The sequence below is a fragment of the Macaca fascicularis genome, chromosome 6 (assembly GCF_037993035.2).
Source record: "Macaca fascicularis isolate 582-1 chromosome 6, T2T-MFA8v1.1".
Lineage (NCBI taxonomy): Eukaryota > Metazoa > Chordata > Mammalia > Primates > Cercopithecidae > Macaca > Macaca fascicularis.
The window spans coordinates 83,077,998-83,104,419 of NC_088380.1; the positions used below are offsets into that span (position 1 = coordinate 83,077,998).

At 40.9% G+C, this 26,422-nt stretch overlaps 1 protein-coding gene and 1 long non-coding RNA gene across 2 annotated transcripts in view; one reads left to right on the plus strand and one right to left on the minus strand.

Moving 5' to 3' along the window:
- The window catches only part of LOC141407016 (uncharacterized), a 39,459-nt gene extending 28,179 nt beyond the window's left edge, over positions 1–11,280 (minus strand). The window contains exon 1 of the long non-coding RNA XR_012413757.1: positions 11,178–11,280. This is a non-coding gene — a long non-coding RNA (uncharacterized lncRNA). The remainder of the gene's footprint in view (positions 1–11,177) is intronic.
- Positions 3,714–24,547, plus strand: BHMT (betaine--homocysteine S-methyltransferase). Its single transcript, XM_005557235.4, has 8 exons — positions 3,714–3,823; positions 7,740–7,872; positions 11,200–11,318; positions 12,496–12,687; positions 13,348–13,495; positions 17,948–18,130; positions 19,733–19,961; positions 23,195–24,547. The coding sequence occupies exons 1-8, from the start codon at positions 3,791–3,793 to the stop codon at positions 23,376–23,378; spliced, it is 1,221 nt and encodes a 406-aa protein (XP_005557292.4). The 5' UTR covers positions 3,714–3,790; the 3' UTR covers positions 23,379–24,547.
- The last annotated feature ends 1,875 nt before the right edge of the window (positions 24,548–26,422 follow it).

The window sequence follows — 26,422 nt, forward strand, 5'->3', positions numbered from 1 at the left end:
AATGTAAGGCAAATGAAATCTTCGGTTTGGGGGCTACTTGGGGGAACATGTTTTTTATAACCCCAAATACACCTTCTATTTACAGCAGAAGTTGAAAGCCCAAATGCCTTTAAGGTAAGGTAAATATGTGAACCAGAAGAGTGCAGGGCAGCTGGGTGTGGTACAGCCAGCAAATGGGAAGGGTGGAAGCACCACATAAAGGAATTTACATTCAATTTTTTAAAAACACTGGCCTTGCCAAAGGAAACACAGAAGTTGGCTCCATTTCCACATCAGCAGTTTGCAAACACTGTTCTGTACAGTGTTAAAATGTAAAACCACCATTAAACACAGTGTTAAAACATCATTAAACATCATGTTAAAATATAAAACATCATTAAACACAGTGTTAAAATATCTTCAACGGTTTAAGGCTAAATGAAACATATTTAGTCTAAAAAGGCCTGTGAAAAGTCAGTTTCATTTAAAGGAGATCCCAATTGAGTGGGAAATGAAAAGTCCTGACATTTTTCCATTTACATATTGGTAAAAGAAACATTTTAGCACTTATTTGAGATGGTTTCTATCTCCTCCTTTGGTACCTCCAGCACCAAGCATAGGGTTTAAAACATTGTATTAATGGTACCTAAATGTTTATTGAGTGAATAAATAGAATTTTAAATAGAACAAAGCACTGGTCGGAAACAGAACAATAACCGAGTCTCTTTTGAGGTTGTAAAATGAAGGGGGTGGATCTCCAACTCTAAGTCTCCTCTTCTTCTTTGAGATTTATTTTTAACCCCCAACATCTTTGTACACAGCCATGGACTTCAGTCTTATGACCTCCCTCATCTGGTTGACTCCAGTAGAGATCAGAGAACATAGGCAGCCTCCCAAGGACAATTTATTACAGAACTCACTTCCTGCCGGGTGCGGTGGCTCACGCCTATAATCCCAGCACTTTGGGAGGCTGAGGTGGACGGATCACCTGAGGTCAGGAGTTCAAGACCAGCCTCTTCAACATGGTGAAATCCCGTCTCTACCAAAAAATACAAAAGTTAGCCAGGCGCGGTGGCGCCGGCCTGTAATCCCAGCTGCTCAGGATGCTGAGGCAGGAGAATCACTAGAACCCAGGAGGCAGAGGTTGCAGTGAGCCAAGATCGCACCACTACACTCCAGCCTGGGTGACAGAGCGAGACTCTGTCTCAAAAAACAAACAAACAAGCAAAAAACCTCACTTCCTAAGTGGTATCCAAACAGACTTAGTTATCTGGGAATGGGGCAAAGGAACTTCAGGGAGCGTGCTAATGATCCTTCTAACTCCCTAACTTCGTGGTTCTTGAGAAGAAAGAGTGGACACCCACCTCACAGAGCTGTGGGGGGTAAATAATGTGTGAGTAAAAGGCTCAGTGCCTTTTACATACATGGTGGATATTATCATCTAGTATGGAAATAGGAGGTGAATAATTTTTTAAATGGACCTAATTGGGGGTGGGGGCATGGGATAGTTAGGACAACAAATTTGAGAGGCCCAGGAAAAACAAAAATATTTTGACAGCGCCTATAAATCATTCTGGAAAAGCTGGGAGTGGATAATTTTTTTAAAAAACGAAAATTCCCTATGTTCGAGTACAAATCCTTTTATATACATCTATACACTTAGGTACGCAAAAAATTCCTCTGCAAGAATGGTTAACAGGCAATAGTGGTTACCTCCAGGGAGGGGACTTGATCTGCAACAGCAGCTGGGGAAAGGCTTCTAAAATTTTTTTTCCATGTTTTTTTCTTGGAGAAATAAAGAAAAAAAAAAGTAAAAATTTTGCCATGTGTCTACATTACCTATTAAAAATTCATAATTCATTTGTAAATTTAATGCTACTAGGTTAAAATTTCTCCCAAGTTGTGCCACATTTTGAGGAAACAAATTGGGAAACTCGGCTTTCAGCCTCAATAATATTGTTAGAGAGCTGATACCGCCCCCTGGTGCCGGGTACCCACCACTGTGGCTGCTCCCTGCAGCTACCGCCGGGCTCGCTCTAGACCTGTTTATCTCACCAGTGCTCACCAGGTGAACACCTTAACCAGTTAACGCATTAACTAACTAAACCGTTACCTATTCAGATACTCCAGCGCCTTCATAGTTTTTTTTAAAAAAAAAAATCTAGGTACTGTGAAGAATGACATTACCTCATGCCTCATTCTTGCTGACCCCAGATCACAGTTGGGGGTGGAGGAGCCGATGAAATAATAGATCATTTGAATGAAAGTATATCCTTTCACCTTTTCATTTCTTTTTTCCATTTTAAACTTGACATACTTAGAAGCAAAAGGGCATTTTTACTTCCTCAGTTGTATTTCAAACACACGTCATTTTAGCAGTTAAATTTGTATTAATTCATCAGGTGTTGCAGTAACTTTCTTCTCTGCATGTGTTGAGATGGAGGTTCTTTGTCCACATACAGAATTTTTCACATGCTTTTATTTGGGTAAAATTTTCTGAACTGTGTTTCAGATATTTCGTTGTTCTGTAGGCTATTTACTATCATGCTGCGCATGTTTTCTTCTTTTGAGACAGAGTTTCACTCTTTTTGCCCAGGCTGGAGTGCAATGGTGCAGTCTCCGCTCACTGCAACTTCTGCCCCCAGGGTTCAAGCGATTCTCCTGCCTTAGCGTCCCGAGTAGCTGGGATTACAGGCGGCCACCACCACGCCCGGCTAATTTTTGTATTTTTAGCAGAGACGAGGTTTCACCATGTTGGCCAGACTGGTCTCGAGCTCCTGACCTCAGGTGATCCATCCTCCTCAGCCTCCCAAAGTGCTAGGATTACAGGCATGAGCCACCGTGCCGGCCGTGCTGTACATTTTTTAAAGTAATGTTTTTATTATTTTAAAATCAATGTATTCTCATTATAAAAATATTTTAGAAAATACAGTGAAACATGAAGAATAAAATAAAACTAGCCTTAATTCCGCCATCAATAGGTAACTACTGTTAACATCTCTATTCCCTCCAGTTTTTCTAATGTCTATGTTTTTATATCGTTTTCCTGCTGAATTTTGAAGTCTTCAAAGTACATTTCTGCTTCCATTTATAAATGTTAAAAGTCTGTCCTTGTTAAATATTACAAACATATTCTTATTAGAAACTACTGTATTATTAGAAACTGCAAGGCATGTTTGGGTATAGGTGTATAAGGTCATTTTGAACATACCCGCCAATTCAGGGTTAGTATTGGACTCTTCTATTAAAGCCGCATTTGTGTCCCGTTATACTGGATGTATATCACACAGGAGATCACACTCCAGGCTGAAGATCTTCCAGGACCATCCCCCAAATTCCATAATCTTGACGCCTTGGCCTTTGACAAATATTTGAGCATCGAATGGACTTCTCAGAGGCCTCTCTGGCAGCCTAAGTGGGCCATAGTGCAGGCGAGCAAGAGGACGGTTAGGGTCCGGGCAAAAGTGCAAGAGGCAAAAGGGACGCTAGGCAGGTTTGAAATCTAAGCGAGTGGCAACATCGCTTTTTCTTATCTTACTTTTCAGTGGTTCCACCCATTCAGGTGATCAATCTGGATCACCTCCTTGGCAAGCTAGGTTCCCAGCAGGAGGCGGGCCTGATGAAGGGCTGGTGGGCGTGTTCCCGCCCAAGGCCCGCGCTGGCCCGCGCTGTGGCTGGGAGGCCCTCCCCGCGCCCAACTGCGGGTATAAAGAGGCAGGCTGCGGACTCGGAGCAGGTCGGGGCTGCGCAACGCGAAGGCTCGCCTAGTCGGTCCGCATCCGTGTCGACCACCTGTCTGGACACCACGAAGATGCCACCCGTTGGGGGCAAAAAGGCCAAGAAGGTGAGTCTCCAGGAGACCCGCGGGCCCTCTCCTCCCCCTCCCACCTGCTCTGTACCCCAGCCTCTGGGAGCGCAGAGGGGCCCTCGGACCCTGCCTGCGACCCATCATCCTCCTGCTCGCTCCCCTCCCTTAGCCTCAGACCAGAATGAGCTTCCAGAACTTCTCCAGTGGGACCCCAAGGCGCCTCTGAGCCTCCCCACGCCTGCTCCACGTTCAGAGGGCGGCCTCAGAGCGCCTCTCTCTCCCCTCCAGCCCCAGCCCCGTTTGGACCAGAGTGCGCCCCAGATTTCTGTGATCCTTGCCCCTCAGACCCAAAGGCACCCTCTGAGCCATCCCCGACGGCTGGGTGTCCCCAGAACTCCAAGCCTCCCAATACCTTCTGAACCTGGCACCCCAAGACCAAAAAACTCCCCAGAGACACTGCTTTTAGCCCCACAGACGCGATATCCTGTCAGCACTGAGCTGCGTAGCGCGCCTGGCGCGCTCCTCATCTGTGTCTGCGGGGGCGGCTGCGAGCGCCCTCTGCACCCGGCGCGCACATAACGGGGAGGAGTGGGTGGCGCTGGTTCCGACATTTTCCTGGACCCGCACCGCGGGTGTCGCCGCCTCCCCGCCGGGTTCTAGCTGTACCCAAGGCCTAGGCGCTGGTTGGGTGATTGCAGATTTTCACAGGCAATTTGATGTCCGAGATGATAGAAAAATGTCATCCGAAATGTCAGCCTCGAAAACATGGTTCAAGAAAAAATGGGCAGAGTGGCTGTAAGATACTGAGGAAGGGCTGTCGATGAAATTGTAAAACCCAATTCCAGCTCCAGATTAACAAATCCATCTCTTGGCTTTCCCAGTGGCTTGTTGGGAGAAGTGTTTTCAGTCCAGATGGTAGGCCTTCCTCTAATTTGGGGAACGAACGGATGGATAGATGGACTGACTGCCGTGGAATGAGACTGGACGGGTGGGAAGAGAGAGAAGGATGGAGGGAGGAGGGAATAAACTTGACCTTTTGAGATCAAAATGCCCAGTCCCAGGCCTGGCACGACAGAGGCCCCCAGAAAATGGTAGGGAGGCAGCAGAGGGGGCCAGGCCAACTGCATCCTCTGGGCTGTAAGAACAGTGAGAAAGGTCCAGCTGTCATCCCAGTGCCTGCCCTGCTGGACAACCAGCTGAGGTGTGTCCAGTTTCTAAAGGGATGGCCTCCCAAATCAAAAGACCTCTACACAAGGAAGAAGGTCAATTCGGTTACAGATTCTAAATGCATCATCATGTTGATGGCATGAGTGGGTGCTGAGATGGCAAAGGACTATGGACTGTCACCAGTCCAAGGAGGGTGAGAATCTCGCCAGTCCCTAAATGTACTAAATAGTCCGTAGAGACTGGGAAGGATGATTCCTATAGATATATAGACATAGATATTTTTTGTTTGTCCCCATTCTCATAGCCATGTAATTCTAACTTATTCCCCAAACTCAAACTCAGAAAATCTAACATTTTAAAGAATTATCTTTATAGAATTATCTAAGCAACAGATGAATGTAAGATGGAAAAAAACAGTTTCCTCAGTAACTTGTTTCCATGCATATGTCAGTGTTAAAACAATATATGGACAATAAGATGTCTACACATTTGAGTTTAAAATTAAAATAAATGTTACAAAGCTTGCACATGTTCATTATAAACAACTAGGGAAAGCACAAAGAACAGTGCCTGTTAAATTCTGGTGTATATTCTGCTAGTTTGTTGTTGAGGCAAATATGTACTTTTTAAACAAAAATGGGCTGATATTACACATACTGTTTTGTAATACTTTTTCACAAAACAGTATATTTTTTTTCATAGCACATTCCGTTTTTTAAAAAAGTCTGTTTAGCTTAGGAACAGAAAATCCTGAAGTCTAGATAATTTTAAAATGCAATAGAATGTAAGAGATAGTATTTCCAGAGAATCACTCAACAAGTGCATGAACCACATAGTAGTTGAATCGCCACTACCCACCCTGCCACCCAACATCAGATCCTTAGCTATGCTGCACATTAAAATGTTGAGGTACTAAATATATATATATATTTAGTATATATATAAATATTATATATATATTTATAAGTATAAATATATATATTTTTATATATTTATACTATATATAGTATATAATATTATAATATTTATAGTATATATATTTATACTATATATTTATACTATATATAGTATATAATATTTATAGTATATATAAATATAATATATATATTTAGTGTATATATATAAATAAAATATATATATTTTTTATTATTGTTGTTCTTGTTAATTAGGTCATAATCAAAGTTGTAGTTTTCAGATGTGACATTTAGACACATTGCAATCATGACGAATGTTTGGATTTCAAAATGACATGTGAGCCATTTATATTTTTGTAGTGCTTTGTTATTTTATGGGCTCCCGGAAGATAACATGGCTTCAACATTATGGCTTGAAAATGTTTTGATCTGAAAGGTATATTAGGGAACACACAGCATAATCCTACCACTTTGCTTCTGTCTGGTGAAATGTCAATTGTTTCCTCTCTCTGAGCACCAGCTGTCCAAATGGCATGGGAAGGGGCAGTGGAGGGGAAGAGAATGAAAATGAGGGAGGTTCTAAAAAGGCGGCAAAGAATTGGGATACAAAATCCTGTGACTGCCTCTCACAGATTTCTGGAATGCTTGTTATTATGTCAGCTTTTGTTTTATCCACTGTTATTGGTAGTAAATGGAACACACTAGGTAAATACATCCCAAGTTATTCCTTTACACTATATAGTTTTTTTCAGGGCTGTCCCGCCACCCCCAATCCCATTTAAAATCAAATATAGATATTATTTAAGCATAAAAGAGTCAGGAAGCCCTATGCTCCCCATCTGGAAGACCATGTATAAATTACTCAGGGACTCTGGGTCTTGATTTTTCATTTGTGAAATGAGAGAGAGATCTCAGTTGAATTGAATACTATTTATTTTTAAAGCCTATGATTCTTTGAAATTACAAAAAAAAACTATTAAACTAGAGAATTACTTTGTAATTCACAAAACCCTTTCAAAATACTTAATTCCAAATTTATCTATAGAACAACAGGGTGATTACTGCACAGTATTGTAAATGGAATAAGTATGGAGATTGGGCTGAAAATCATTCAACAAATACTTTAGTGGTTTCTTCCTTGTTCTCATCATAGAGTACAGAATGTGCACACTCATAACCTGGTCTGTATAGCACAGCTACTGTTGCGGAAACTCAATGTTAACACCAAAGATAGAAGTCTTTGAGTGATTTGGCCACCTTTTCAGTCTGAAAATAAAATGGCTTAATAGCATTGCTGGGCACTGTGGCACGAGCCTGTAGTTTCAGCTGCTGGGGAGGGTGAGACTGGGGGATCTTCTGAGCCCAGGAGTTCAAGTTCCTCTGGGCACATAGTGAGACCCTGTCTCTAAGAAAGAAAAAAAAAAAAGCATTCTATGCCATTTCAACTTGTTTAACAATTTTAACCCTCTCTTTAGCTTGTTGATAGAGTAAGAAGACTAGTATTTACCATTTTAAGAATCTGTGCTTAAGTGCAGATTTGAGGCTTCACAACAAAATCTTTTCATTTAATCCCTCAGCAGATAGTTCTTGAAACACACCTCCCATGGTATTCTTCAAACACTCTTTAACATGTTCTGAAAGACCCCCGCAACCCCAGCACATACAAAGGAATACACAAATGTTTATTTTATGAGCATTCTGGTTGTTTGTCTTATAGATAGCCATAAATGTATACATAAAATATAAATTTTTCTCTGAAAATTCTAAAATAAACCACACCTCTCCAAGAATATATTAGCAAAAATAATAAAAATAGAAAATTCTCTTAAACACTCAAGTAACTCCTTTTCCTCCCTCATCTGTAATTTTAGGGCATCCTAGAACGTTTAAATGCTGGAGAGATTGTGATTGGAGATGGAGGGTTTGTCTTTGCACTGGAGAAGAGGGGCTATGTAAAGGCAGGACCCTGGACTCCTGAAGCTGCTGTGGAGCACCCAGAAGCAGGTTGGTGCAGAGCTCTATTGTAAGTTCTCATAAAGGAGCCGGGTGTGGTGGTTCACGCCTGTAATCCCAGCAACTCAGGAGGCTGAGGTGGGAAGACCACTTGAGCCCAGGAATTCAAGACCAGCCTGGGCACACAGGGAGACCCAGTCTCTCAGAAGTTTTTTAAAAAATTAGCTGGGCATGGTGGTGCACGCCTGTAGTCACAGCTACTTGGGAGGCTGAGGCAGGGGGATCGCTTGAGCTATTTTATGCAAATGATTGTGTGTATTTGCAGTGCTTTTGTAATTGAGACTAAGTGGTAGCTAGAATTGATGGAAACCCCGAAGAGTCTTCCTGCAAGCTGGACCTCACCTGCAACATTTTTATATATCCGGTGCCTGGGCCTGACTTTTTCATGTTCTAGGCAACAAGAAAGGAGTGGTTATGCTACAGGCCCACAATCCCCTGTCCAAACCACATTTTGGGGCCAAATGTGTCTTGGAATCCAGGAATCTGGGGACGTTAGAAAGTTAATACAGTAGCATATTATGTAACACTCCCAATGGACCCTGAAGCAGCCCCCATTGAAACACATTAATACATTTTTGCATCAAAATATATGACTACCTTTACTAACTGAAACATGTTTATCAATACCTTCATGTTGGTTCAGGTCATATTTTGCCCCCAAATGGTTTTGCTGCAAACTTACCCAAATGAAGAAATACTTCAGAATTTTATTCGACCTTTTAGAGTTTACTGTGGAATTTCAAAAACTTGCATTTCTCAAGCTAAATCTATAAGGCTAATCTCCAACTATGCTATGTACATATGTAATCATGTATCAATGTATACTTAGCTTCTATGATGTTAAAATAAGTAATATAATGAGGAGTTAAGGCCACAAAATGAAGGTAATCAATTAGTATAGGTGACATCATTGTGTAAAAGGGACTAGTCCTATCGTATTATGGGTTAGAGGATGAACCTAGGAACCTTGTGATCAGGAAAATGTAGGTGAAAGGATACTCAGAAATTACCAGCCTCATTCTCTTGCTAAAGTTCATGCCCAAAGTTATGGTTCTTGCACCCAGTGGAAGCAGTTTTAATTCAGCAATGAATTCAGGTTATTGGGGTCTGGAAGAGTTTGAGGAATCTGCCTTTCTGATAATTGCCCCCAGGTGACTCTAAGATGGATCATACTTAGAGAATTACTGCAGTTTTAGAAGCATGATGAATAATCAAGAGTGAGGAGTTGTCTTCAACTGTTTGAGATCACTGCCCTATGGAAAAATCTGATAAAAGTTTATATACCTTCTGCACTGTAAAATGTATTTATACATAACAATTTGCACACATTTCCAGGGTTTTTTCATGAAACCTCTGGAAATCCACCCAAGGACCACGTAAGTGGACTTCATAGTTATAAACCATTTCTTCCCAGCGTCCAGAAACCTAGTATATAGGCCTTTCTGTCCTCTCCAACCACAGCAGCTCTGGGTTTATCTGACTGATATATGGGACTCCCTATATTTTTAATTGGTTCTGTTATTATAAAACAAGTTTGAAGCCCACTAATTTAGGGATGCTTTTGAGGTCCCACTGAGAACTTTCTATGATTAAAAAAATCATGGAAAATGACTACAAGCTTACAAATCCATTTTCTAAAATTTAAAAGCTTTTTTCACTTATGTATTCATCTATTTACAAACAAAAACCAAGGTTTCTATGTTCCAGGCACTCTACTGTACTAGGCCTCTGGGATGCAAGAGATGAGTATAGACTCATCTCCTGTGTTAGTCCCAAGGGCTAAGAACTTCAGCGTCCTAGCAATTTCCTAGCCTCTCATATAGTTGCTCCTGGACCTTTGGATTTCATAAACCTCTGAAATTTCAAAATAATTTTCAGGAGCTGATATATTAATAGCATGCTGATTTCTTACTTTGCCCAGTTAATTCTCCTAACAAAAACAACCATCATCCAAGTTTCACTGTCATTTTATAAAAGGAGTTTTTTTCCCACTATCTTACAATGGCAGTTTTTGACAAGGCTGAAAACAAAGATGGGTTGGGGAAACTTTTAAAAGAAGATGCCTATGCCTCACTCCAAACCAATTAAATCAGAATATCTGTGGATTTGACATTCCAATCCATAATTTAAAAAAAAGTTTGCAGGGGATCTAATAGGCAACCATAGCTTAGGACAGCCATTTTAAAACAAATGATAATTTATTAAACTGAATACATTTAGCTATATGGGAAAAAAAATCCCACCATATTCCTCCAGCTGATAAAACTTTGCCATTTGGAGGCCTCACACCCATAATCCTAGTACTTTGGGAGGCTAAGGCAGGCAGATCACTTGAGGTCAGGAGTTCAAGATCAGCCTGGCCAACATGGCAAAACCCTGCCTCTACTGAAAATACAAAAAATTACCAGGCGTGGTGGCAGGCGCCTGTAGTCCCAGCTACTCGGGAGGCTGAGGCAAGAGAATTTCTTGAACCCAGGAGGCAGAGGTTGCAGTGAGCCAAGATCACATCACTGCACACCAGCATGGGTGACAGAATAAAACTATCTCAAAAAAAAACAAAAAACAACAACAACAAAAAAAAAACCTTGCCATTTGGCATGCATCCGTGGATCTGTGTTTGGAAATCCTGCTCCAATTCTTATTTCACCCTGCTACCAGAATTATCTTTTGAAAAGACTGTACTAATCACATCATCCAGTTGCTTAAAAACTAAATATTTCCCTGATTCATGAACTCCAGCCATTCAAAGTACTTGTCATTCCCCCAAATGCTATGCCTGTTCCTGCCTTATTATCTTTGCTCAGGCTGTTCTCTCTGGAGGGAATTCCCTTCCCCACCTTCTCTGCCTGGCAATAGCACAGAATTCTTCCAAGTGCAGCTCAAATAATTCCTCATCTTCGGACCTCCTTGCCCCATGTCCTGGGTAGAAATGATCCCTTCTTCCTGCATAACCCAACCATGCAGTGCTGTAGTTAGTTATTTCTAGACAGACTGTAAAGTTGTCCAAAGACAGGATACTTGTGTCCGTGGGTGCCATCCACAAATACAGTCAATGAATGATAAACAAAGTAAACAATGAACAAGATGAGCAAATACAGGAATATGAGCATCCCCTGGCCACTCATTCATCTAGTCACAGCAGATTTGCAGGAGTTGCCAAGAGACTTCAGATCTACCTCTCATCTACCCCTAAGATGTGCAAATGTCAAGCAACCAGAAATTCAAGCAGTTATTTTCCTGCTTGTTTATCTGAGAGCCATTTGAAAACACTGTGGGTTAATAAACAGAAATTATACCTTTCCTCTTTCACTCTCCCAGTTCGCCAGCTTCATCGAGAGTTCCTCAGAGCTGGCTCAAACGTCATGCAGACCTTCACCTTCTATGCGAGTGAAGACAAGCTGGAGAACAGGGGAAACTATGTCTTAGAGAAGATATCTGTGAGTAAAACCAGCTGTGGAACTTTTAGAAGGATATTGTTGACCCATTGCATCAACAAAGCTCCCATAGAGAAAAGGGTTCAGCCTCTTCAGAGTTTTGTTTTATTTCTAATAATACAAAAATGAGAGGCGTGAATAACAGCCTTAGGTTTTATTTAGCTGTAATCCCCAAAATTAACAAAGAGGCATTTAGCAAAGCAGATGAAAGAAGAGGTATTTAATGATTAATGATTCTCCTAGTCTCCTAAGTTGCTGAGTAAATTGGGCATCCTTACAAATTCTTTCATCCTTAATGTTTTTAAATGTAGCATGGCTAGAGGAAAGATCGTAGGCATAATAAATAAGTAAACCTGGAATAGTGCCTGACTCAACCACATCTACTTTGTGATGTTGGACCAACCCCTTTACCCCATCAAGGCTGAGGTTTCCAAAATTCCATGAGTATACAGTGCTAGGTTTGGGGAGCTTTTTGTTTGTTGAGCATAACAAACAACTTTTAAAGTCTAAATAATTAGAAAAGACCTACGGTGAAACCCCGTCTCTACTAAAAAATACAAAAAACTAGCCGGGCGAGGTGGCGGGCGCCTGTGGTCCCAGCTACTCGGGAGGCTGAGGCAGGAGAATGGCGGGAACCCAGGAGGCGGAGCTTGCAGTGAGCCGAGATCCGGCCACTGCACTCCAGCCTGGGTGACAGAGCGAGACTCCGTCTCAAAAAAAAAAAAAAAAAAAAAAAAAAGACCTTATTAGTTATGCACTTATCTGTTAATTGAGAATATACATACAAAAATGTCCTGAATTCTATAGTTATTTAAATTTAATTTCATAAAAGCAAATCATCACCACCACTACTATTTGTTAGGTACTCTTCTAAGTGCATCTTAGGCACTGGAAGATACCAGATAACATCCTTCGATGTAAACACTTTTACCATCTCACACATCTTTGGTATAATGTAATGTCATATATAATATATATTTATTGTTACTATCACTATTATTAGTGTTATTGTTATTGCAAACTGTTCAACTTGGTATAAAGTTTTGAACTATTCCATAACAGTCATTTTCTGGAATAAGATACTATTGTAAATATACAACTAAGATGTGAATGTTTGAATAATAATTTTATTTCAATTTCACATGAAAATTTAGAAGTCTCATATACTCACCCATTTTAGGGGCAGAAAGTCAATGAAGCTGCTTGCGACATTGCCCGACAAGTGGCTGATGAAGGAGATGCTTTGGTAGCAGGAGGAGTGAGTCAGACACCTTCATACCTTAGCTGCAAGAGTGAAACTGAAGTCAAAAAAGTATTTCTGCAACAGTTAGAGGTCTTTATGAAGAAGAACGTGGACTTCTTGATTGCAGAGGTAAAGAATAATGTGAAAGATAAGACAAATACACCTAGTACATTTTCTCTACCTTTGGCTTTCAAGAGTACTGTGTGGGGTTAGGTGACGATCATAACTAGTAATAGTAATATTTAGTTTTTGAAATCGTTTCCCAATTCAGGGCTTCTGATAAATTTGATTCAGTTAATCTGATATGGTGTTTTTCCAACTTTTTGACTGCAATTTATAGTAAGAAATCATTCTATTTCATTTAAAAAATGCTAATGGGTCACAATTCAAAGTTTGAAAACAGTAATAATGAAGTTTTTAAGCAATAGAATACGTTTTCAAATTGTTTTGGGAGAGGCTGGGCGTGGTGGCTCACGCCTGTAATCCCAGCACTTTGGGAGGCCAAGGCAGGTGGATCACAAGTCCAGGAGTTTGAGACCAGCTTGGCCAACATGGTGAAACCCCGTCTCTACTAAAAATACAAAAATTAGCTGGGCATGGTGGTGGGCGCCTGTAATCCCAGCTACTTGGGAGGTTGAGGCAGGAGAATTGCTTGAAAATGGGAGGCGGAGGTTGCAGTGAGCTGTACTCCAGTCTGGGTGAAAGAGCGAAACTCTGTCTTTAAAAAAAAAAAAAAAATTGTTTTGGGAGAAACGATATTAAAAGTACTCTAACCTTAACTGATTCCAGTATTTTGAACATGTTGAAGAAGCTGTGTGGGCAGTTGAAACCTTGATAGCATCTGGTAAACCTGTGGCAGCAACCATGTGCATTGGCCCGGAAGGAGATTTGCATGGCGTGCCCCCCGGCGAGTGTGCAGTGCGCCTGGTGAAAGCAGGTGATGACAGATTTCAATCAGTTTGTGATTAGTAAGTCTTAAAAGAACACGTGAGTGCACATCTGTCTACGAATCAGTGTATACTACTTTCATTAACATAAAAACCATTAATTTACTTTTGTAAGAATATTGATATTATTGAATCCCAGATGGAAAAAAGTTTTAAAAATACACACACACGCATACACACATGCACACTCACACACCAGGCTTCTGAAAGGAGCAACTAGCCCTAGCTGGAGGTTTAACATCTACAAGTAAGGTCTTTAAACATTAATAACTTTTAAGTTAGTTGCCCTGTTTGCCAAAGTTTTTCAGTCTCATAAATTACTAGTATATTTTGCTTTTTATAATTGGTATAATAAATCAGAAAATCCTTTGATATAAAACACTGACAACCCAGTATATCTTTTGTATAATTGTAAATCCATTCCAAATATTGGGTTTCATTTCATTTAGAAGAAACCCACAGACTGTTTTCAAAACTGCCCCATTTTAAACCCAGAAAATAATTGTCAGGGAAAAAGCCTGACTCACTTTGTATAATAGAGAAATTTTGACTAGCATTTTGTTTAATCTCTGATTTTTACCCAATTCCTGATTTTTCGTGAAAATAACTTTCATACTTGTCATTAATAATAACAAATATTTAGATTTAGGGACAAAATTGTATAATCATAATTTTTCATGGGGAAATACAACAACTAGGGGAGAGGCAAGTTAACTTTTTGTAGAAAGATCAGAGGAGGCCTTCATTATCCCCATTGTTAATTGGAATGAATGCATGGCCTGCATCTAATTCTTCCCTCATTCTGTACAGAGTAGATGGCTACAATTTTTTATATCGCTGTATCCTGTTTATATTCTTCATAGCACTTCTCACTTATCTCATTTGTTTAACTGTTTAATGGCTGACTCCCTCACTAGATTATAAGATCCATAAATGCAGAGACTGTTTAGTTCAGTACTGAGTATCCTGTGTCTAGCGTAGCATGTAGCACATAATAGGTCCTTAACAAATAATCTGTCTAGTAAATCTAGTCCATCTTCCAATGTTTAGTTCAAATTATACTTCCATGTATCCTTACATAATTTTTCCTACCCCAAGTGATCACTTTTTCCTCTCAGCAATTGTAACATCTGCTGTTTATACCACTCATTAAGAATAGCCTCAGTCTAGTTTCCAGTCAGCGAGAATGTTAACAGGGTTCTGGGGTTAACTACATTTAGAAAAGGCTGCGCTGAACCGAATTAAGCAGATATCTTGTTTTGTTTTGTTTTTTGAGACAGAGTCTTGTCACACTGTCGCCCAGGCTGGAGTGCAATGGCGTGATCTCTGTTCACTGCCACCTCCGCCTCCCAGGTTCAAGCGATTCTCCTGTCTCAGCCTCCCGAGTAGCTGGGATTACGGGCACCCGCCACCATGCCCAGCTAATTTTTTGTATTTTTCAATAGAGACAGGGTTTCACTATGTTGGCCAGGCTGGTCTCGAACTCCTGACCTTATGATCCATCTGCCTCAGACTCCCAAAGTGCTGGGATTACAGGTGTGAGCCACTGCGCCCAGCCTTAAGCAGGTATCTTTACTGTGGAACTTATCAAAATCTTTGGTATGTTCACATATATTCCTAGTCTTCAAGAAGGTGATGTAGTGAACAGCTACTTCCTAATTTAATTGATCATGGAACATTATTTTCATGGACCAAACCTTGGAAAACCCTGTGCTAAATTATAAAATCGTTGATGTCAGGAACAATGTCCTCTATTTCTACTTCTCTATAATCTCTTGCAAGGAGGCTTATACCTAAAAGACATCCAATAAATAGCCAACATATTATTAATTTATTAATAGAATGAAGTTCAGCAAGGAAAGAGAAACTCTGGCAGCACAACATCCAAAAAAAAAGGTAGCCAAAGGTTTTCAACAGTTTATAGCTTAGTTGATATCAGTGACCTTCCTACTGGGTTCCAGACTTGGATTTTGTGGATATATATACTTGTGAGTATATGTATACACAATCTGATGAATATATATACATATATGAAGCATACAAGTATATCTATACATACAAGTATATGTATATACACACACACATATTCTGGATACATATGTATACACACACACATACAAGTATATTTACTTCTGGAAACTTGTATATATCCACAATATTCAGGTCTGGAGCCCAATGGGAAGGTCAGGGTAAGAGAGAGAGATCTGGGTATAGATGGTATTGAAAGTCTAGAACAGAAAAGGAAGTTTAAAAGTGCTAGGATTACAGGCATGAGCCACCACACCTGGCCCAAAAAAGTCCTTTAGAAACAACCTCAGAGTTCATCAACAGGTGAATGGATAAAACAAAATGTGGTATATCCATACAATGAAATATCATGCAGCAATAAGAAGAAATGAAGTTCTCAAACATGCCACAACAGGGATGAGCCTTGGAAACATCATGCTAAGTAAACTAAGCCACTCACAAAATGACAAATATCATATGATTCTGTTTATATGACATATCTAGAATGGGCAAATCCACAGAGACAGAAAGTAGATTCGAGGTTACCAGGGGCTAGCAGAAGGGGAAAATAAGGAGTTAGTCCTTAATGGGTGCAGTTTCTCTTTGGGGTATCGAAAAAAATGTGGAAATAGTGATAATAGTTGCACAACATTGTGAACCTAATTAATGCCACTTAAAAATGGCTAAAATGGGCCAGATGCAGGGGCTCATGCCTATAATCCTAGCACCTTGGAAGGTAAAGGTGTGAGGATCGTTTGAGGCCAGGAGTTCACGACCAGCCTGGGCAACATAATGAGGCCCTGTATCTACAAAAATAAAAATTTTTTAAAAGGTTAAAATGCCTAGTTTTACATGATATATATTTTACCACAATTTTTAAAATTCAAAAAAAAAAAGGAAAGAAAGAAAAGTCCTATTTGGGAATTCCTCCCACTTTGAGAGGATAGAGTAAAGAATTATTATGTCATGATGCCCTCTCAAATCTTCTGGAGGAGGAAACTTCCAAAATCATGTCTAGTGATTGCCATGGTAAATCATCTTTGGTCCAAATATAGTTAAGAATATAATGACTATAAAGAAAGTTTTTGAAGAAAATGGAATATCTAAAACATATTTTGTTCTCACTAAATCAAACTTCACAACACCAAATTTTACAAGAATACTATAGGAAGACAATCCCATATAGTTGTGAGTCTGGGGAGGCTGAAATGTAAATTAAAAGCTTGTCAAAATGACTAATAGGTTAGTAACCACATTGAGAAGCTGAAGTCAAAGGATTTTTGAGATTCTTTTTCCCCAAACTATTAATCCTAGACACAAAATTGCTTCTAGAAAACACATGTCTAAAAAACTTTTTTCTAAATTACATTCTGCTGCTGTGCCCAAGAAGGCTAATGAACTTATTAAGCTGGCCTGGTGAAAAGGAACATTTATTTACACCTCAAGTTAAGCAGTATGATAAACACAGGTGTAATGTAGCAGCTGGGAGTGTTGAAAAATTATTGTGCTTGCAACATAATGTCAAACATTGAAAGTTTGACTACTAAAATTTGAAGTTTAAAAAAACTAATAATTTTTGTTTTGAAAAAAGATGGACAGGGCTGGGCGTGGTGGTTCACACCTGTAATTCCAGCACTTCGTGAGGCTGAGGTGGGCAGATCATGATGTCAGGAGATGGAGACCATCCTGACCAAGATGGTGAAACCCTGTGTCTACTAAAAATACAAAAATTAGCCCGGCGTGGTGGCACGTGCCTGTAGTCCCAGCTACTCAGAAGGCTGAGGCAGGAGAATTGCTTGAACCTGGGAGGCGGAAGCTGCAGTGAGCTGAGATCGTGCCACTGCACTCCAGCCTGGGCAACAGAGCAAGACTCTGTCTCAAACAAACAAACAAACAAAGATGACACTTCAATTATACCAGACTCTTCAAAGCACTTTTCACAGAAAGCGCTTCCTGCCTGCTGGTAATCATTCTCACTCAAAGGTAAGAGAGGTTTGTGGGGAATGAGGACCCAGTGCTATGCTTCCAGTTCATCGTTCCAATTAAAATCTTCCTGCTGGGCATGGTGGCTAACGCCTGTAATCCCAACAGTCTAGGAGGCCATTGGATCACTTGAGCTCAGGAGCTCGAAATCAGCCTAGGCAACATGGTGAAACCCTGTATCTATTTAAAAAAAAAAAAAAATTAGCCAGACATGGTGGCATACACCTGTAGTCACAGCAACTTAGGAGGCTGAGGTGGGAGGATTGCTTGATCGCTTGAGGTGGAGGCTGCAGTGAGCTGAGATCACACCACTGTACTCCAGCCTGGGCGACAGAGTAAGACTTTGCCTTAAAAATATAAAAAAAGCTTCCTGATTCCTGATGAAGAGAGGAGAGCTGGTCCTGCTGGTTTGTGGTGCATCCCTAAGGCTATCATGTTCTTCCCACTCACAGGAGCATCCATCATTGGTGTGAACTGCCACTTTGACCCCACCATTAGTTTACAAACAGTGAAGCTCATGAAAGAGGGCTTGGAGGCTGCCCGACTGAAAGCTCACCTGATGAGCCAGCCCTTGGCTTACCACACTCCCGACTGCAACAAGCAAGGATTCATCGATCTCCCAGAATTCCCGTTTGGTAAGACCAACATTTGATAAATCATCTCAATATCTTCATTTGATATTCATGTAAACTCAAGTAAATCTATACCCAGAGATCTTTTGTCATGGTGAAGAGATGGCTTGGTGTCTCCTCATGTTTTGTCCCTGGTTTCTGTCCCTGCAGCCAAAAGCCCCTTGGGTATTAGAGAAGAGCAGAAGGAAAGGATGGTCCTGGCTAGCAAAAAAGACCTCTGAACTTAAATATAAAACCTGAGGTGAATCAGTATCTAAATAGGCAACCAATGAGTCATACTTTGGGGTTGGTGAGGATGCCCTCCCATGGGAGAATCAGCAGATATTTAGCTCTAGTTCTAGCTCTGTTGCTAAGTCCTGTCACCTTAGGAAAATCTCTGAATTCCTCTAGCTCTCAAATTCCCTATTGGGAAAATAAGGTTAGACCAGTTATCTCTAAGGTCCTTTTCTCCAATTTTTAATATGGCTCAGCTACTCCAGAGTTTTGGGATTGCAGGCAAGATACCATCATCGAGTGACTGTATAACAAGTTTTAATGAAGAGACCAAGCAGATGAAGTGAGGGGATACTTGCAGTCCAGGGAGAAGGAAAAGGTTTCCCAGCAGGTTTGGGAAGAGGGGGTGGGTTGATGTCAAAAATTAAGCCAGAGTGGTTAACAGGGACAGGGCATGCCCAGCCTACTTCCTTCTAAGGTCTTTACACCCTATCCTATATTTTATAGGGACCCTTAGGCAAGTAAGATATTTTAAAATACAATCACTTTGGAGGAACCATGAAGGAAGAAAGGCAAGGCATTTGTCTCCCTTAGGCAAGTAAGATACTATAAAATACAATCACTTTGGAGGAACCACAAAGGAAGATAGTTAAGGCATCTGTGTTACTTACTGCTGTATAACACATTAAATTAATGCAAAATGTAGTAGCTTGAAAAACCACTTCTTATCTCACAGTTTCTCCAGGTCAAGAATTCAGGGATAGCATAACTAGGTGGTTTTGGTTCAGGGTCTCCTAAGAGGTTGGAGTCTGGATATTGGCCAGGGCTATTATCATCTGAAGGCTTGATGGGAGCTGGGGGATCTACTTCCAAGCTCACTTAATTGGCTTTTGGGAGTTAGTGTCAGTTTCTTGCTGTCTGTTGACTGGGGGCCTCAGTTCCTCAGCTCATGGGCCTTTTCACTGTGATGCTGGAAAACATGCTTGCAACATGTGATGCTTGCAACATGGCAGCTGGCTTTCCCCAGGGTGAGTGCTCCAAGAAGGTACAAGGCAGAAACCATAATGTTTTGTATAGTCTAGCCTCTGAAGTCACATGCCTGTTCTGCCATATTCTATGGATCTCACAGACCAGCCCTGTTATAATGCAAGAGGGGACTGCACAAAGGGAAAAACATCAAAAGGCAGAGGTCATTTGGGACTCTCCTGAAGACTGGATACCACAGCATGTAAAAGTGAACATATAACACAAAGTAGCAAAGTTTTTCTTAAATGCAAGAATTGAATACTGAAAACAATTCATTTATTGAAAATTACATACTTGTAACTACTTATCTTGAATTTTTATGAAAAGAATGTATAATGCCTAATGGCATAATGCCACTTATTACAGGACTGGAGCCCAGAGTTGCCACCAGATGGGATATTCAAAAATACGCCAGAGAAGCCTACAACCTGGGGGTCCGGTACATTGGCGGGTGCTGTGGATTTGAGCCCTACCACATCAGGGCAATTGCAGAGGAGCTGGCCCCAGAAAGGGGCTTTTTGCCACCAGCTTCAGAAAAACATGGCAGCTGGGGAAGTGGTTTGGACATGCACACCAAACCCTGGGTTAGAGCAAGGTAAGCGTCTTTTACTATCCCAAACTAATTTAGATTATGAATATGTTCAAGTGGGGCCATTTAGAAGAGCGCAGCGAATTTGTTGTGTGATGATGAAGAATCAGTCATCCCCAAATTCTCTCCCAGAGATGTTTATAAAGCATCCTTATTAGGTGTTTTCTGGAGATTGTTTTAAGAATATAGAATGTATTTGGCCTGATTTTGGATTTTGAAAAGAAAAATAACTAAAAAAAAAAAAAAAAAGTAAAAATATAGGCTGGGTGCAGTGGCTCACATCTGTAATCCCAGCACTTTGAGAGGCCAAGGTAGGCAGATCACTTGATCTCGGGAGTTTGAGACTAGCATGGGCAACATGGCAAAACTCCATCTCTACTAAAAATACAAAAAAAAAAAAAAAAAAAAAAGAAAAATAGCTGGGCATAGTGGTGCACGTCTGTAATCCCAGCTACTTGGGAGGCTGAGGCATAAGAATTGCTTGAACCTGGGAGGCAGAGGTTGCAGTGAGCCAAGATCACGCCACTGCACTCCAGTTTGGGCAACAGAATGAGACTCTGTCTCAAAAAAAAAAAAAAAAAAAAAAAGAATATAGAATGTAAATAAATGTAAGTGGCAATGAAATGTGATTTCGTGCTCTAGTAAATTACCATTAATGTGGTGCACAATAATCTTAAATTGCATTGATTTTTAAGAGTTAAGGATCACTTAAGTAAAGCTAATACTATATCAAGCGTGATTTTCAGAGCTGGGAATACAGTGGCAAATAAGACAGGCAAGGTCCTTGCCCTCAGATTTTACATTCCAATGGGGAAGATGAATAATATACTAGTAAAAAAATTTATGTCAGGCACTGGGCAGGGCAGTAGGAATACAGAAATGAAAAGCTGTGGCTTAGAGACTCACAGTCTACTGGGTAAACAAATACGCAAGCCAATGTATTATACTGTGGTAGCTGCTTTAGTAGATGTATGGATAGAAAAGTAACAAAAGAAGAGAATGACTATCTTTGCCTACCAGAAAGATATTTTAAAAGAAGGGTTTTGGGGCTGGCTTTTGAAGGCTCAATAGGCTTCTACCATATAGAGAACTAGGAAGCAGGTAGAGGACGGGTGCTGCAAGCAAAGGTAGCAGTTTCACTCTGTTCAGCAGCTATTAACAGAGCACAACTATCTGTCAGATGCTGTTGTGGATGCTGAGGTAGCAAGCTAAACAAGGAGCTAACAATCTAGCAGGCAGAATGATAAACAGGTAATGTCCAATACAGTAAGTCCAAGGATGAAGATGTGCACAGGTGCGCAGGGCCTGAGCTAATGTCCCATGGGGCAAAAGGCAGAGGGAGGGTGCATGAAGGATTTATAAGAAAGCTGATGCCTGAGTTGAATTCTGATACAGGAATTACATTGCTAGAGGAACAACCCTCAGGAAAGCACTGAGAAGTGGAAAGAGAATGACACATTGAGAAACTAGAAATTTGAGAATAGCAGAGACAGAATTTGTTGGAAGAAGGAGGAGGAGGCAGCCTCTTTATTTGTGCTCATGAGTTACGTCAGACCCCATCCCAAAGGCAAAGAGGAGCCTGGGGTGGGGTCTCAAGTAGTCCAGGGCAAGGTTAGATTAGAAAGTCAGCAAGTTGTAATTGCCATGTGAAGAAGACTTGCAAGGAGGGACAGCAGACAGGTTGAGGCCTGAGCCAGAAGGAAGCAAAGGAAATCGAAGGGCAGAAGTGGAACCTGAAGAGTGAGAGGTGCAGAAGTTTTCCAGGGTTTGGGGAAGAACAACCAAGGTGAACTCAGCTGGCTCATGAGGATGTGAGGAAGGAGAGGTAGTATAAGTGGAATAGACAGTACTCCTATCCCAAATTTTTCCTGTGCATATATTAAAAGAAGAAATTCAAAGTGGACATAGTGACTCACACCTGTAATTCCAGCACTTTGGGAAGCCAAGGTGGGCGAATCACTTGAGCTCAGGAGTTTGAGACCAGCCTGGGCAACATGATGAAACTCTGTCTCTATAAAAAATACAAAAATTAGCTGGATATGGTGGTGTAGACCTACAATCCCAGCTACTCAAAAGGCTGAGGCAGGAGAATCACTTGAACCTGGGAGCCGGGGGTTGCAGTGAGCCAAGATCGTACCACTGCACTCCAGCCAGGGTGACAGAGTGAGACCCTGTCTCAAAAAAGAAATTCAAAGTAATTTTAGACTTATAGATTGAGGGGAGGGGGTGGATTTTTAAGTCCGGATTAATGTGTGTTTTAATGGATGCACTCTTAGAATCCAAAGACGGCTCCCTCAATATGCATTTATAACAGAACAAGAAATCATATCAGTTTTTACATCAAAGGGCGCCTTCTAGGACAAAAACCATTTTTGGTTTTTTTTTTTTGAGACGGAGTCTTGCTCTGTCGCCCAGGCTGGAGTGCCCTGGACGGATCTTGGCTCACTGCAAGCTCCGCCTCCTGGGTTCAGGCCATTCTCCTGCCTCAGCCTCCCGAGTAGCTGGGACTACAGGCACCCGCCACCTGGCCCGGCTAGTTTTTTGTATTTTTTAGTAGAGACGGGGTTTCACCGTGTTGGCCAGGATGGTCTTGATCTGCTGACCTCGTGATCCGCCTGTCTCGGCCTCCCAAAGTGCTGGGATTACAGGTTTGAGCCACCGTGCCCGGCCAAAAACCGTTGTTAATGAGGCAGATGCCTCTAGAGGAAACACTGTAAAAAGCCATCCAGCAGAATGGACCGCTTCCCAGTCCCTCCACTGCTTCTGATGTTTCTTCTCATCTATAGAGGTAAAATACAATGTACAGTAACCTTTTAATGAAAACACGGCATCACGGATGTAGAGAAAGCCTGCCGCTGTTGGTTGTTGCTGTTCAGCAGCTACCACGGGTATTCTAGTGATGCTAGTGGGCTGCTTAGTTACCCTGAGCACATAATTTTTTCACTGTGTTAATGGTATGTCATACTTTTCCTGTTAAGTATTAATGTGTGGATAAGTGTAAGCAAATGATTGTTTATCAGTAGCATATAAATTTGGAGTCAGGAATCATGATGAAGCCAAACAACCACAGACTGTCCACACAGGTGGCTGAGATTGACACCTTTGCTTTTTAATGTCTGATAGGCAACTTTGTGTGCTGCATGAAATTATTTAAAATATTATATAATTTTTAAATGGTTCCATGACATAAAGACCAAAGCTAGGGGAGGAGTCTGATGTCATGTGTTTTGTTCACACAGGGCCAGGAAGGAATACTGGGAGAATCTTCGGATAGCCTCGGGCCGGCCATACAACCCCTCAATGTCAAAGCCAGATGGCTGGGGAGTGACCAAAGGAACAGCCGAGCTGATGCAGCAGAAAGAAGCCACAACTGAGCAGCAGCTGAAAGAGCTCTTTGAAAAACAAAAATTCAAATCACAGTAACCTCAATGGAGGCTATTTTTGATGAATTTCTAGGTGTTTGAGCCACAGTTCCTACAAATAAGGAAAAGAGGGTTAAAAAGCAGTGCTTTCATGAATGCCATCCTACACATATTATTGCTATTACCTGAACAAAATAGAATTACAAATAGCACTTGACAATTTTAAAGTATGTTTTAGAAGTTTTCTTAGGAGCAAAATAAGTACAAAGTAAATCTTGAACAGGTTCACTAAGCACCCACTCTGTGTAAGGTATTATGGAAATCACTGGAGCACAGGAAAAGTAATTCAGATGTTAATCCCACTTAAAGAAGTTGGTAGGCTAGCAAAGAGGATGAGACATGAACTGTCATAAAGAACTCAGCAACCAGCCAGGGACAGAAAGTGCTATGGAAAGGGCTTCTAACTCTTTTGAACATGACCCTTAGTAAGAAACACAATTTATATAATGACCCAGAAAACACATCACATCTTACTGTCAAAATTAAATGTGTGATCCATCCTAGCATTTTCTGTTCCATTCCTTTTCATTCTATTTCATTTACAAAACACACTAGTTGAGACCTTTCAAATGGATTTTTATGACCCACTACTGGGTTTGGATTCACAGTTTGAAAAACATTGCTGTAGGACACTTCAGATAAGGAGACCATCCTGTTTAAGTTTATTCTTATAAGCAGGTCAGTCATATGAGACTTGATCAATAAATATCCAATACCCAGAGTCCTGCTCTCAGAGTTCCAGAGTTCTTCTGTTTCCTGACCCACTTTTCTACCAGTAAAAGACATAGACCAATGGGGAGGAGGGAGGAGAGATAGATATTTCAGCCCTCTCCAACCTGGTCAACACTGGATGCCTCTGGGCCATAAGGCTAAGCAGAGTGAGCTTGTGTTAGTTGGTAGCTTTTAAAAAATATAATAAGAAAAAAGTAGAGATTCTCTAAACTCTAGCCTGGTTTCCTAGATTGAGAACTACGATATTTTTCTCTGATAATTAATATCTACTCTCCTACAAGAGCTCAAGCCTGAAGATACAAGACTATTAGAAGAAACATGGCTACCCTCAGTGTATTAGAAAAGAGGTCATGCTGCTTTCTAAACATTCTTGAATTGTTTGAACTGTTTTGAAATTGTAATTCTTTTCAGCTATTAAAAAGAAGAGCAATGAGACTATATTGCTTGTATTTTATTCTTATCCTGGTTCTACAATTTGCTAAGTCTTACGTGAAACCTCTATACCTCAATTTCTTCACCTATTTAAAAGAAAAACCTACTTCACAAGTATGCTGGAATTTTAAAGGAGCAGGTGGCAGTATTTTAAAGGAAAAGAGGCCCTACTGGCTCTTTCTGGAGAGCCAGACAGGGAATTCTAGAAAACAAAAATAGGCCAGGTGTGGTGGCTCACGCCTGTAATCCCAGCACTTTGGGAGGTGGGCAGATTACTTGAGGTTAGGAGTTCAAGACCAGCTTGGCCAACATGGTGAAACCCCGTGTCTACTAAAAATACAAAAATTAGCTGGGTGTGGTGGCATGCACCTGTCGTCCCAGCTACTTGGGAGGCTGAGGCATGAGAATCACTTGAACCTGGGAGGTGGAGGCTGCAGTGAGCCGAGACTGCACCACTGCACTCCAACCTGGGAGACAGAGCGAGACTCTGTCAAATAAATAAATAAATGGAAAGGCAAAGAAATTGCCAGAATTTTCTTACTGAGAGTTAATAATCCACCCCTAATCCCCCAATGCATAGAAACAGAGCCAAAGCAGCACAACTTTCAGAGGCTGCATATGACCGAGATGAAACAAGAGTGAACTCCCCTTTTTATTTTTGTTTTTTTTTTTCTTTTGGCAAAGTTGTTATCTATCATTTCTCTTATATTCTCAAACCAAGCTCAGTATTTAAAGCTTTCACTCACAGATGATATGTTATTGGACTTGCTGTTCTATTACTGTGTAAAATGCATGTCTGTCCCTTTAATATTCTTTTCAGAATTTTATTGCCACCAAAATATTATAACCTTTAATCATTTTTATATCCATTGATTTTTTAAAATATTTCCCTGAAAAGGAGCTATGGTGAAGATATTCTTGAATTAAATTATATGTCAACACTGCCTCCTAGTGGTATAGTACATATTTTGAAATGGTTTTTAAAATTTCAGTCCCTCCTCCAAGCACGTGCATTTTATTTCCAGAAATCTTGTTCATTAAGAGAGAACGTTCATTTAATACCTAAGAGTTGACTTATGTTAAATAGAGACATTTCTCACTGGTAAATATTTTTTATGGACTCCGAGCCAGAGGGACCTTAGAGATCAAAAGTCCAAACTATCCTTTCAAGGATAAGATTACCAAGGCAGGATGCAAAGTCAGGAAGCACTTCTTGCTAGTCCAAGGCTGTCAAGAAAGACGGCTTTAGCTTAGCCTCTTGTAGGAAGGGTTGGGGGAGCTGGGGGGCAGTACCAGAACAGATGGTCCACAAAACTAAGGAGTCATCCTCCAGCCAGGAATAAAATAAAGTTCTCTGGCATTACTCAGAGTAAACATAAACTCACTAAATAAACTGTTTGCAGTTTATACCCTGACACTTCTACACACTGTAGCAAAGCACCTTTGATAACATAGCCAAGCCAATGCAGACCCCTAACGGAAACAAGAACTGCACAGGAATGGATCAAAAACATCTGTTCCCAACTTCTCCAGATGGGGGCAGCAGGTTGTCAGCAGGAAATACATGAGCAGCCTTATTTTGTTTGAACTTAAGTTATTTCATCAGGCTAAGCTGTAAGAGTAAATGACAGAAATGTCTGAAGCCCTCTTTTTGTTTTTGGTCAGTTTTTTCTTAAGACATGTGGATCTTTGAATCACATCCAGGACAAAGCACCCATCAAGAAAAGCCTTTAACAAGTTTGAGTCAGGAATAAAAAAAAAAAAAAAAAAAGAGGAAGGAAGGGAGGAAGGGAGGGAGAAAGGGAGGAAAAAAGGGAGGGAGGGAGGAAGGAGGGCAGGGAGGGACTGCGGGAGAGCAGGCAGGCAGGCAGGCAGGCTTTA

What these genes read in the sequence shown, in the direction of transcription:
- BHMT (XM_005557235.4), top strand. Translation starts at nt 3,791, where the DNA reads ATGCCACCCGTTGGGGGCAAAAAGGCCAAGAAG. An exon ending in ATGTCTTAGAGAAGATATCT is followed by an intron (nt 11,319 to 12,495) that starts GTGAGTAAAACC and finishes CACCCATTTTAG; the next exon opens with GGGCAGAAAGTCAATGAAGC. An exon ending in TCTCCCAGAATTCCCGTTTG is followed by an intron (nt 18,131 to 19,732) that starts GTAAGACCAACA and finishes CACTTATTACAG; the next exon opens with GACTGGAGCCCAGAGTTGCC.